General features: G+C 45.2%; 1 protein-coding gene across 1 annotated transcript; it reads left to right on the top strand.

The window, feature by feature from the left end:
- Positions 1-2,022: 2,022 nt before the first annotated feature.
- LOC128737256 (WD repeat-containing protein CG11141) lies at positions 2,023-3,867 on the top strand. Its single transcript, XM_053831861.1, has 2 exons — positions 2,023-2,423; positions 2,478-3,867. Exons 1-2 carry the CDS (start codon positions 2,226-2,228, stop codon positions 3,723-3,725), a joined length of 1,446 nt encoding a protein of 481 aa, XP_053687836.1. The 5' UTR covers positions 2,023-2,225; the 3' UTR covers positions 3,726-3,867.
- Positions 3,868-12,865: the final 8,998 nt, after the last annotated feature.

The following is a 12,865-nucleotide window of genomic DNA, read 5'->3' as shown; positions in this document are numbered from 1 at the left end:
GAGGTATTGGGCAGACGGCGGAGCCACACGACCTTGTTAATAGGTAAGCATAAAATAAGTTATTTTAATTATTTTTTTCGTTTTAGCTTATGAAGCACCTCCTGCGATATAAAACTTTGGCCAATACGAGTGTTGATACTGCACATGGATATTGGATACCAGAAGTAAAAATTAAATTAATTATTAGAAGCACTTATGGAAACTAAAAGGACGCAACTCTATTCCATTCGAAGGACTGCTGGTGAGATTGTTCTATTTTTACCTATATATACCACATTTCATAAATAAACTAGAATGGGGAAGAGGGAGGGACCATCAGAGCGCTTGTTTGAAGCGGTGGGCCTAGGGAGAGTGAAACAGTCAACTTTCTAGGGTTAATCTTGGCCCGATTAACAACACATCGTGGATAATGAGCGGGCTCTTCTCCCCACCTGCTCATTCTGCATTTAGACGGTTTATTCAACGATTGACTCAGGCGACTTAGCTTTTGGAAGGAGATTTTCTAAATCCCTGGCACGTGTAAGTGATGTTGCTTATCGACCAATTCCCTTTTGGCCCTTCATACAAGAGGTGGGAAGCATGACTAATCGTTGATTATCTTCAACTCTTTTTGACATGATAGGCTCATTGCCATGAACGGATGTTATGCTAAGGCAGGGGTAGTACCATATATTCATATTCATAAAATTCTGCGATCAATACTTGGCGGCAAAATGGAAAACGGAGTGCGGTGCAAATGCATGAACCATGAGCTGTAGACTTTAGGACAGACTAGGGTTGCCAAGTCTGAAAATTACAAAAGCCGGCTGGTCGGTCATGCCTTAAAAAAGTGCGGGGGGGGGGCTGCAGTTTGCTGGATGAGCATTGAAGAAAGCTAGTTCTAGAGGGACAACAAACTTGCTTCTGGCGCTACTAGACAATTTATTGTACATTACCGTCAGAAGCAAGATATTGTCACTGCAGAACTAACTATCTTCAATGATCCACTGCTCAGGATTGCTAATAAATTTATCAGAAAATTTAACAAATCAGGCAAAAAGTACAAATCCGGCTTCATACGTTGGAAAACCGGCCTTTTTGCCACCGGCCACCGGCTTTTTAAGGGAAAAACCGGCCACTTGGCAACCCTTGGACAAACCCAGCATCCGATGAATGTGAGCCGTCGAGGACGACGCACGATATCAGCTGGTATTCGAGTAGATTGGAGAACGACAGCCCATAGCCCAGGACCGATAGTACTAGAGGACCATAATTCATTCGGCGCAGGATCGGTAACGGACCGTCGCCAATAAAGTAAAGCAATTCATCCATAATGATCCAAAGTAAATTGAAATCAAATATTAAATTTTATACGTTTTAGAGCTACTTAGGACATAATGGGCTAAACATCAGATGCATTGTGTCTGGGTCCATAAGTCTAATGTGAAAACGTTTAAACAGCTAGAAATTATTATCAGGGTAGTATCCAATATATCTCATGGGTACGCATTTCCGTTCATGATTTAAGTTATATTTAAATTTTATTACAAATAAAATAACAAAGATATAAATATTTATTTAATAGCGAATTCATAAATTAACCTGGCACAGGTCGATTAGCACTCAGTTTTAATCGAAGTGCTGTCAAAGCGTTCATAAATTAAACGAGATTGCATCTCGGTTAAACTGACAGCATTCAGTTTGAAGCGCAGGTTAAAACTGTCTAGCATTACGGTTTACAGGTCGATCTGTCAAACTGCCCGTATCGTTCATAAATTTCGGGTTCGAGTTAGCACGAACCCAGGTTAATTTATGAATTCGCTATAATAAATATCTTTCTTTTCGCAGCCCGAAAATCGGCTGACATCTCTAATTTAATTTTTATTTCGATTCTTTCGGGTTCGGCGTTTGAGGGATAACAACGCAATGACAGCTCGGTGTCTGTCTTTCAGTTTTTGATTGTTAAATTATGAGCTTTCGTGCTGGCAGTTGTCTCCTGCTCCTCCGAAGCTTTGAGCTTGTTGCAAGCAAAGCAGTAATCCTGTCCTGCTGTATTGTATTGTTCGTCTATTGTATCCTTTCCGGATTGGGGTTGTGTTGTATGGTTGCGTCTGCCGGACAAAAGAACGAAACCGAAACGGTTGCTGTGTTTCTTTAGGGCGGTTATTAGCAAACATGAGTCATATTCGTTTGTTTCATTAGAGAAAAGGTGAAACAGTCGCACGCAGCTAGTAGTCGCCGGAAACATGGACCTGCAGGAGTGGACGCCGTTGGTGGATCTAGTAGGCAAGATTCCGACGCGTGTACAACGTAGTCTATTGTTCCAAGATGTATTGATAACGTGCTTGGATCTGGTGGATGAATTCATCGCACTCGGGACCAATGTCGGAATCGTTTATTGGTACAACCGTAAAACTACTGCGATAGAGCGCTTGCAAGTTGATGTAAGAAAGAGAATTTTGTGAATCATTCCGTAAAATAAAAGTTTTAATTTCTAGGGATCCGGTTATTTGACTCGTGTTCGGATTATTTCAACAGTGGATTTTATGGTTGCAGCAGGATGCCGGCAGGGTTCTGTAAATATATTCCAAATTCCCAAAGAAGCACCTCCCGACGTTAGCGCCGAACTGTTGCTTAAGAACAAACCTATCGAACGATACACACTTTGTGAGATCCATCGAGCAGCTATAACCGATTTCGCTTGGTCTAAAAATGGAATGAAACTTTTCTCCGGCGATGCGTTGGGAATGGTGGCTTTCACCGAGATCAACTATCAATCTCGGACCTGGGAATCGAGGGAAATTGTCAACGAGAAATACGAAGTTGTGCAGTTAAGTTTGCGAAAAGCTTATCTGCTTCTTTCCACCACCTACCGGACTGTGATCTGCACTCAGGAGGATAAAAACAAATGGCGTGTCATACAGGTCGGTAAAAAGGACCGTAAAATGTTGAGTCCGTTTGGAGCGACATTTCACGTATATCAAAAGCAACCACAGCTAGTCTGCACACGATCCGGCTTTCGGCTGTGGATAGCTAACTCGGACGGTGAAGTTGCACAAACGCTTCTTTTTAAGGAAATAATCAAGGGTACAGCTCAGGAAATTCCTATTCTTAACCCTAGTAGGCATCCCGTACGAATACCAACAACGTTTGGGACGTTGCACACATTCCAGGACAAATATCTGCTGTCGGTGGCAAACGATATGCTTTTCGTATTGGACTTGGATGCTATGAAAGTGATAGCTTCATTGACCCGTCTGCGAAAAATAATTGACATTTCAGTTAACAAGCATGAGATTCTTATTTTGGAGAGTGGACGTTCACTAGTTCGTATTTCAACGCTTCCAGACAGTAGCCAAACTACGATATTGTATAGAAATGCGGAACTATTTGCCGCAGTTGATAGAGACAGCCAAATCGTTGTAGCAGATGAGTGTCTAGAAGAATCGCAACCAGATACAGCGTCCGGTGGTTCTAGATATGAGGAAATAGATTCTGTCGATATTGAGCAACCAGTAGAGCAAAGACCCACGAACAGTAACGCTAGTTCTCTCCAAATGGTTGCACACATGAAAAAATTGGCGATATTCGATTCGTTGAATGAAGCCAACTATGACGAGTCCATTCTGTACAAAAGTGAACGGACGAAATCCAAGCATTCCGCTAAAACCAACACCATGGTGGAGATTGGACAAATTGCAAAGGATTGCGAAGAGACGGACGATCCTCCTAGCGAAAGTAAATGAGGAGTAAATTGTTGTTTTAGTGTTGCTTAGAGCAGTCTTAGTTAGGTTCTGTTGGTACTGTGAATTGTTATTGCTTGCGCTTCGTTAGCCATCGGCAACACTCTATTGTATGCTTAGGACATCCAACGTGATTTAAAATATTAAGAGCGCGTACGCTCAGTGTTAGGTTTTCAAATACATTTTAACTTTTTTTCGAATGTACATTACATCGTATTATTACGTCCGATGATATTAGTATTAACTTACAGGTAGAGAATTCTGCATTTTGGGTAAGAAAATATGGTTTCAAATGACATGCACATAAGGAGCTTGGTCCTTCCATCCACTCCAGCAAACGTTTCTCGTCGACTGAATCATACGCCACCTTGAAGTCTATAATCAAATGGTGAGTTTGCAAGTTGAATTCCCGGAATTTATCGAGGATTTGTCGCAAGGTGAACGTTCGGTTTTGTAAATAGGGCATATGAGACCTTCCAAGCAGTTCGGTGGGTATGCCGTCCTCGTCAGTTATCTCGCTGAAAGAAGAACTCTTCGCGTAAGACCTGTGCCGTTGTATCCCCGATAACTATCTTTGACATGTCCTGGGCACTTTCCATATGTCTTTTCTTGAAGATCATAGAACTTCTTATTTACGTCTTCATCGGGTTTGTTGTTCGTCGGTGCGTACACATTTATCAGGTTGTAGTTAAAGAATTTGCCCTTAATTTTTAACACGCATAGACGGTCATTAATGGGCCTCAATGTCCGACTCCATACTCTGCTTTATTGTCGCCACTTTAGTGGATGTGATACTTGAATGTCGTGCTTGCAATATAGGATCTTACTTACTTATGTGTCCGTATTCGCCGATCCGGCAAAACAAAGGAATGAATTCAGAGATCTCAACTGCTGACGGTTACCCGCCATGGTTTTCACCTGTCACCAGGACATGTTCTCGTCTACAGACCGGATGTCGTTGGCTAAACTGCGTCGCCATGAGCCTCTGGGTCCGCCTCTTCTACGCTATCCTTGTGGATTCCAGTCGAGTGCTTCTCTGCAGACCTCTTTTGCTCCTTTCCTCAAGGTGTGTCCGATCCACTTCCACCTACGTTCATGAATTTCTGTGGCTATCGGTCGTTGATGATATCGTCGATGGAGTTCCTCATTGGATATCCAGAATGATACACGAATGATACATCGCAGGTACCGGTTAATGAATACATGCAGTTTTTGCGTTGTCTTCACTGAGACGCACCACGTTTCGCAGGAATACAGCAGTACGGATTTAACGTTTGAATTAAAGACTCGGGTTTTCGTACGTAGAGTGATCTGGTTTGAGCGCCAAATGTTTCACAGACCTTCAAAGGCACCCCTGGCCTTCCTGATCCGTGTGGCTATATCAGTCTTGGTACCACCATCGGGCGTTGTTTGGCTACCAAGATATTGAAAGACGGCTACCTGCTCAACTTGTTGTCCCGCTACTGTGAAATTGGTGGAATTGTCAGTGTTCACTACCATAGACTTAGTTTTCGCTACATTGACTGTGAGCCCTGCTGTCTGGGAGCTCTCGGAGAGGTCATCTAACTTGCTCTGCATATCGTTTCGGCGTTGTGCGAGCAAGCCAATATCGTTGGCTAGGTCGAGGTCATTTAGCTGCTCCATCGTTAGAGGATTCCAAGGCAATCCTCGATTTGGTCTACTGTCAAGTGCTCCTTCTAATATCTCATCCATAACGATGAGAAACAGGAGCGGTGATAAAATGTAGCCCTGTCTCACGCCAGCAGTCACCCTTATGGGGTCGGACAAGACGCCGTCGTGCAAAACCTTATCTGGAACTCCTCTACGCCTAAGTGCGCCCCAGATGTTTTCGTGGTTGAGTCGGTCGAACGCCTTTACGAAGTCAACGAACACCAACAGAAGAGAGTCCTGGAATTCGTTGATTTGCTCCAATATAATGCGGAGCGTTGTGATATGGTCTACACATGATCGTCGTAGCGTCGATCTTCTGGATCTGGTTGAGGATTGCCTTACCGAGTACTTTGAGAGTAATACAGAGCAACGTGATGCCACGCCGGTTACCGCATTCAGTTAGGTCTCCTTTCTTAGGGACTTTGACCAATATGCCCTGCATTCAGTCCACCGGAAAAGTTGCGATTTCCCATATATTGCTGAAAAGCTGATGCATCATCTGGGCTAACACAGATGGGTCAGCTTTGAGCATTTCGGCTGAAATACAGTCTATCCTTGGCGCTCTATTGGATTTCATACTCTTGATGGTTGCTACAATTTCATCCAGCGATGGCGCCTCCGAGTTAACGGAATTATTTCGACGAACTGTAGGCGTCATACGCTGCTGGTTTTGTTGGTCTCTGACATTTGAAACTCGGAAGAGTTCAAAATGTTCAGTCCATAGCTCTGTCCTTCAGCGGCGTTTTTGTATTCATCCTGGCATTCATTCTGGCACCACTAAGGCGGTGAGAAATATTGTACAACAAACGGATATCACCATTGGCGGCGGCAGTTTCTCCTTGTTCGGCTAGGGAGTTAGTCCAGGCTCTCTTGTCCCGCCTACAAGCACGTTTAACAGCCCTCTCCAGTTCGGCGTATCGTTGACGGGCAGCTGTCTTAGCCGATCTGGTTCACACTCGCTTAATGTCGGCTTTCGCCTCTCTCCGCTTGCCGATCTTCCTCAAAGTTTCATCCGAAATCCACTTCCTCCGCCTGATGCGCGCTTTGCCGAGGAATTCATCACTGGTAGCGATGAAGGCGTTCTTGATACCGGTCCATTGCTCGTCGAGGGTTCCACCAGGTGACAGTTCCACGTTTTCGCTCATCTTTCGTAGGCCATGGCGTCCCATGACGCGTTCAAGGTCCGCGTTGTTTGAGCCAATCTTCACATTGAAGTCGCCCATGTGGATTTGGATATCCCCCTTCGGGATTTTCTCAACCACGCTGTTCAGCTGGCTGGCAGGATTTCAAGCTTCAGGCGGCTACAGCTTCTCTTGCAAGTTGAGCCAGCTTGCCCTGCTGGGCAAGGGTCAGTATATTCCATGTTCCGATTCGTGTCTGTGTTTCTATGCTATAGGTGGTTGCCAATAATCCAGAGATTTTTTCTTTCATTTTCATTAACTTTTTGTGTTCCGGTGCAGTAGGCTGTTAACCTAAGGTGCTAATCCCGCTGATGGGGCTGCCATCTTAATGTGGGCGGGAGCCACTGTGCCCCCTTGCCTGTTAGCGTACGACAACGGAGGTTGCGTACCCCAACCGGCACCATGTGGAGGTAGAAATAGAAGTTATGAAAGGTTATGAGTTTATGAAATACACATGTTCACCCTTTGCCAGCCCTGCAATAGGATCTACTACGCGGAATTTGTGTTCTCCCGTTCCCGTCTCCGGTTAGCACACTTCCTGGATGACTGCTACCTCGACCTTCATCATCTACAGCTCTCTTGCCAGAGTCCTGACACTCTTGACACGCTTCAATCAATGTCACAAACTCGGCATCTGTTGATGATACGGCAACACAATTCTGTTTGTGGGATGCCCACCTGATGCCGCATGCTCCAAGTCGAATCAAAAATGTCAGCATCGGCGAACGTCACCAGTTTCACAGCTGTGTATCCGGGATGAAGTTATGATCACAAGTAGATTTCAAATACCTCAGCACCCTCTTGACCGGGTTTGAGTCGCAACGTACAGCAGACCGCCGATAAGACTAAGATATTGAGCATTGTTAGGTAAATGTGTTTCATCCTCCTTTTGTTGTAGGTAGGCAGGATCCAACGGAATTCTTGATGGCTTAGGGTTTTGCAAAGCAAATCGTCTCGCGAGCTTCAGAACGTATTGTTTCTGGTTGAATTTGAAACAGTTGCCATCTCTCTCGATCTTGATACCTAGGAAGGGCTTTGCGTCATCAAGTGCAGTTATGGTAAAGGTTTGTTGCAGTGCTTGAAGTATTTCGTTGTACTCCTCTTCAGTCTGGCACACCACAAGAACGTCATCCTCCCTAGTCTGGCACACTAAAAGCGCGTATATCAGGAACCCGAAGGCAAACGTGTCACGCACATGAATCCACTGACGAAGGCTCGAATCTCATCTTCTGGAAAACTGCGTCGATGCTTTGGTTCCAGATACGAGCGGATTGGTTAAGTCCATACAAATGTTTGGACCTCCTATGGTGTAACCTTCTTGCTGTTTCATGTTGGTGGTTTCTTTCAGCTTCCCGTGAAGATACGCCGTTTCAACATCCATGTGCTTTACCAACGTCTCGCGCCGGCTTGCGATGGTAAGGAGCATCCACCAACCGAGCCTTGTGACGCACTACGCTTCCCTTTTCGTCATCCTTCGGTTTAGATATCCACTTGCAACCGATAGGCTTGCGGCTCGGGGGCAGTTCAATCAGGTCCCGTGTACCGTTACCAATCAGAGATAGATATTCACCCATTGCGTCCTTCCAGCGTTTTGCTTTTGGTCCTCTCAGGGCTACGGATGCGTTTCGTGTGATTTCTGTTGGCCAATGGTTGACGTGACCAATTGATTCGGTGTCCTCTAACGATCCATCATCAGCTTCGATTTCGTTCGCGTTCTCTTTTTCGTGTGGCAGTTTTCGGATTTCGGAGACCTCTTACGGAAAATGATCACCCATATCTAGACGGACTATCTTGCGATCAGGTGCCGCTGACTGAGTTTTGAAAGTTAATTAGGGTTGCGCTTCTATCTTGGTGGTGAATGTGACATCTCGGCTCTTGACAATTTTTTCGGATTTCATGTTCCACAAACCGTACGCCTTAGTTTGTTCGTTCCCATATAGCCCTAGCTGTGCTGGCGGCCGGCCTAATGGAATTAAATAAATTAGTTTGTTCGTCGAAGAAATGCTTTTGCATTACGTTTCGGTTTGGGAACATGCGCCATCGCTTTCGACCAGAAAGAAGACTCGGCTCTGGAAACTAGATCACTTTTCATCTCTTGCAGACTGTCAGAGTCAACTCCGACCCAGTCTTTTATGCCACATCTCCGCACTCTTTTGGGATGAGCAGAGCATGCCAGGGCTTCTGATGACTGCAGCTTGAACAGGTCTCGTTTCCTATTTCCAGTAGGCATTATTTCACTATCCGGGTTGACAAATTTGATGCCATCCTTGCTGAATGTCCTCGTTCAACAATCTGATGCACCGAAAGTAAATTTGTCGAAAGCTCCGGAATCGTGCATTACGATAGGTTCCTCTGGACAGCATTTAGGCTTCAACTCCATGCTTCCTTTGGCGATTAACTTCATTGTTCCTTTGTTGGCGGCAACGACTGTACCACTACTACCCAAGGAGCAAGTCAAGAACTGCTCCGACTCCGGCAAGATAATTAGAAGCACCTGAATCTAAAATACCAACCGTTTTTCTCAATTGCCGACAGAACCGTACACCGCGCATCATTGTTCTTGCCAGGATTTGAAGAACAGTCCCTTGAAATATGGCGAAATTTATGGCACCATCTACATTTTGGCCCTTTGCTTTGCTTTACTTTGACGGAGTCGGTTCTTGCCTCTTCTTGACTGGCTTCTTCCACGGTCTGTTACTTGGTAGTTGGATTTCCTGCAGCAATTTATTTTTTATGTCTCCGGTTTTGTCTCTCCGGAATTCGCGATCGCCATTGCACAGTATTCTTCAGGCAATCCGTCCAACTCATCGCTGATTGTAAAACCGATTCCTCGTAGCTGATGTACCATCTCTATGATTGTCGTTGATAAACGTTTACATGGAGTCGTTGGTAGTTGGGGACGTTGTTATTAATTTTTCGTTTCGTTTTCGTCTTCATTCAGCTTCGGCTTGAGTGTTTCCCAAAGATCTTACAGTTCCAAGAACGTCTGCATCGCAAATTTCCACGTAGACCATGTTACCAGTTCTTACGACCTAGCAGAAGTGATATAGAAAGAATAAATAAAAACAAAGAGTGGCATAGGAGTGACGTGACCAGCTTTAGAAGAGGTAGGTCGGTACTTTTGCTTTGATAATACTTACTTAGGTGGCTTGCCGTCCTAAGGCAAAACCTGTTGAAGAAAGTTTCTCCATGTAACTCGGTTGAGGGCTACCGCTCTCCAATTCCTCGGACACCGAGTACTCTCCGGTAGATCTCGCTCCCCCTGGTCTAACCATCTTGCTCGCTGCGCTCCTGGTCGTCTTGTTCCTACCGGATTTGAGGTGAACATCATCTTCGCAGGGTAGTTGTCCGGCATTCTCGCAACATGCCCTGCCCATCGTATCCGTCCAGCTTTAGCCACCTTCTGGATACTGGGTTCGCCATAGAGCTGTGCGAGTTCATGGTTCATCCTCCGCCTCCAAACTCTGTTCTCCTGTACGCCGCCGAAGATCGTTCTTAGCACTCGTCGTTCGAAAACTCGGAGCACTCGCAGGTCCTCCTCGAGCATTGTCCATGTTTCATGCCCGTAGGGAACAACCGGTCTAATAAGCGTCTTGTACAGGGTGCACTTTGTACGGGGACTTAATCTGCTCGACCGCAATTACTTGTGAAGCCCATAGTAAGCACGACTTCCGCTGATACAGTGGACCCCCGTTCGTTTGAACGATTCCTCATGCAAACTAACGGGGTTAGTTTTTAATTTGAACAACTAGCAACCCCAAATATATTGAAACCTGTATGAACTGCCCGCCCTGCTCTTTGTTATTGTTTTGGTGGTTTGATTTAGCTGGCAGTAACAAGCAGCGAATATTTTATTCTCCGGTCGGATTTCTAAGGTAATCGTTGGGAAACGAAATGTGAAACTGATTAAACACGCTAGATCAGTACAAACAAATCGTGTTTATGTGCATTGTCTGCAAAAGCAAATGATGTCATGTTGACAATGACATTTGAACCATTTTTAATTTGCACGACGTGCAAACCAGCGGGGTTCAAATTAAAAAGCGTTCAGATTAAAAACGGTCAAACGAACGGGGGTCCACGGTAATACGCCTCCGAATCTCACGGCTGGTATCATTGTCCGCTATTACCAGTGAGCCAAGGTAGACAAATTCATCGACTACCTCAAACTCATCGCCGTCGATCAATATACCCAAGCCGTGTCGTTCGGCCTCGGTTCCGCTGGCCAGCATGTACTTTGTTTTAGACGTATTTACCTTTAACTCAACCCACTGGTGTACTGTTCAGCCAACCCCACAGATGTTCTGCCGATAATATCCATGTCATCGGCAATGCAGACGAATTGACTAGAATTGTTGAATATTGTGCCTCGCGTGTTGATATCCGCTTGTAGCGCTATGTTGAATCGCAGGCATGAAAGACCATCACCTTGACGAAGCCCTCTGTATGATTCGAATGAACTTGACAATCCACCCTAAATCCGAACACAGCACTGCGTAACATCCATCGTACATTTATTTAGTTTAATGAGCTTCCTAGGGAAGCTGTTCTCGTCCATGATTTTCCATAGCTCTTTCCGGTCGATGGTATCATATGCGGCTTTGAAGTCACCGCATAAATGATACGTGAGAACTCTGTATTCACGGCCCTTTTGGAGGATTTGCCGCAGTGCAAATATTTGATCCGTTGTAGACCGACCTTCGACGAAGCCGGCTTGATAAGTTCCCACAAATCTATTCGCAATTGGTGATAGACGGCGGAAAATGATTTGGGACAGCACTTTATAGGCGGCATTGAGAACGGTGATCGCTCGATAGTTCTCCGATGAAACTAGTTACGCTGATTCGTACGACGCTGGACGGATCCAAATCATGCGTTAGAATAGCGGGTGAGACCTCAGCTGCTTTCGTGGCATTGGATGGACTGAAGCAAGGGAATGCACTCTCTAACCTGCTATTCAACATTGCCTTGGAAGGTGCTTCACGAAGGGCAAACGTGGAAAGGAATGAAACTATCATCACGAAATCTTACATGCTTCTTGGTTTTGCAGATGACGTCGATATCATCGGAATTAACCGTAGAGCAGTGGAAGAGGCCCTTAGGCCTTTTAAAAGGGAAGCGGCGAGATTTGGACTTACCATTAACACCGCCAAAACGAAGTACATGGTTGCTGGTAGGGAACGTGGAAGCCCAAGTGGTGTTGGTGTCGAGGTGGAGTTAGATGGGGAACGAAATGAAGTAGTGGAGGAATTTATATACCTTGGTACACTAGTGACATGTGACAACGATGTAAGCCGCGAAGTGAAACGACGTGAAAAGTGAAACCGGCGCGCCGGTGGGCTGTTCACGTGGCCAGAATGCCCGACGAAAGAGTAGCCAAAACTATTTCCAGCAGAGAACCAGGAAGAGGCCGTAGACTCCGAGGCAGACCTCGCACCCGGTGGGTGTGTGCTGTCGAAGACGATGCACGTTCAGCTGGTGTTCGTGGGGATTGGAGATCGGCAGCCCAGGAGCGACGGTACTGGAGGACCATAATTCGTTCGGCGCAGGATCGGTAATGGACCGTTGCCACTAAAGTAAAGTAAGTAAACAGGGATCCTACTATTTTTCGATTGTCCAACGAGTCATAGATGCTCTCTATACTAGGTTAGAGGAGGCTGACAGTGTGCTTAAGCCTTGCCTGAATCCGTTCTGATGTTTGCAAATGAGGCTATAGTGATCGATGAAGTTCATAATCCGACTAACGATAAGGTTTTCTATTATTTTGCCAAGGACAGACAAGTATAGGACATTGGGCGGTAGTTGCTAGGATTTTTCGTATCACCAGATTTATGCACAGGAGTTACTCGAACAGTTTTCAAGCAGTCAGGATAAATTCCTGATTGTACAATTTCATTGAATACGTTGGTTAGAAGAACCTCTTGTGAATCGATTCGACCTGTAGAATAAACTACTCCGGTTGGCAGCCTAATAAAAATTTTAATTGAACTAACTTATTTGCTAGCGTACACACCGACACCTATACCGTGACCGTATTGTCGAACCATGTCAACAGATACAGGTGGATTGAAAGGTTTGATAAGCAATCCCCCCTCCATGTATAAAAGTATGCAAATAAATTAAGCAGCAAATTCAATTAGAAAAATGGCTAAACTGTGGCCATTAAAAGTGGTCCGTAGGGCCAGCCGTCTGATTTGAAGTATGGTGAAGGGGACAGGGAATTTTTCGATTGAATTTTTGACCTCAACATTTGTCTTATAAGTAACTTTACATGCTTTGTATCAGTTTTGT

The sequence above is a fragment of the Sabethes cyaneus genome, chromosome 2 (genome assembly GCF_943734655.1).
Source record: "Sabethes cyaneus chromosome 2, idSabCyanKW18_F2, whole genome shotgun sequence".
Classification (NCBI taxonomy): domain Eukaryota; kingdom Metazoa; phylum Arthropoda; class Insecta; order Diptera; family Culicidae; genus Sabethes; species Sabethes cyaneus.
This window is presented reverse-complemented; position numbering and strand designations above follow the sequence as displayed.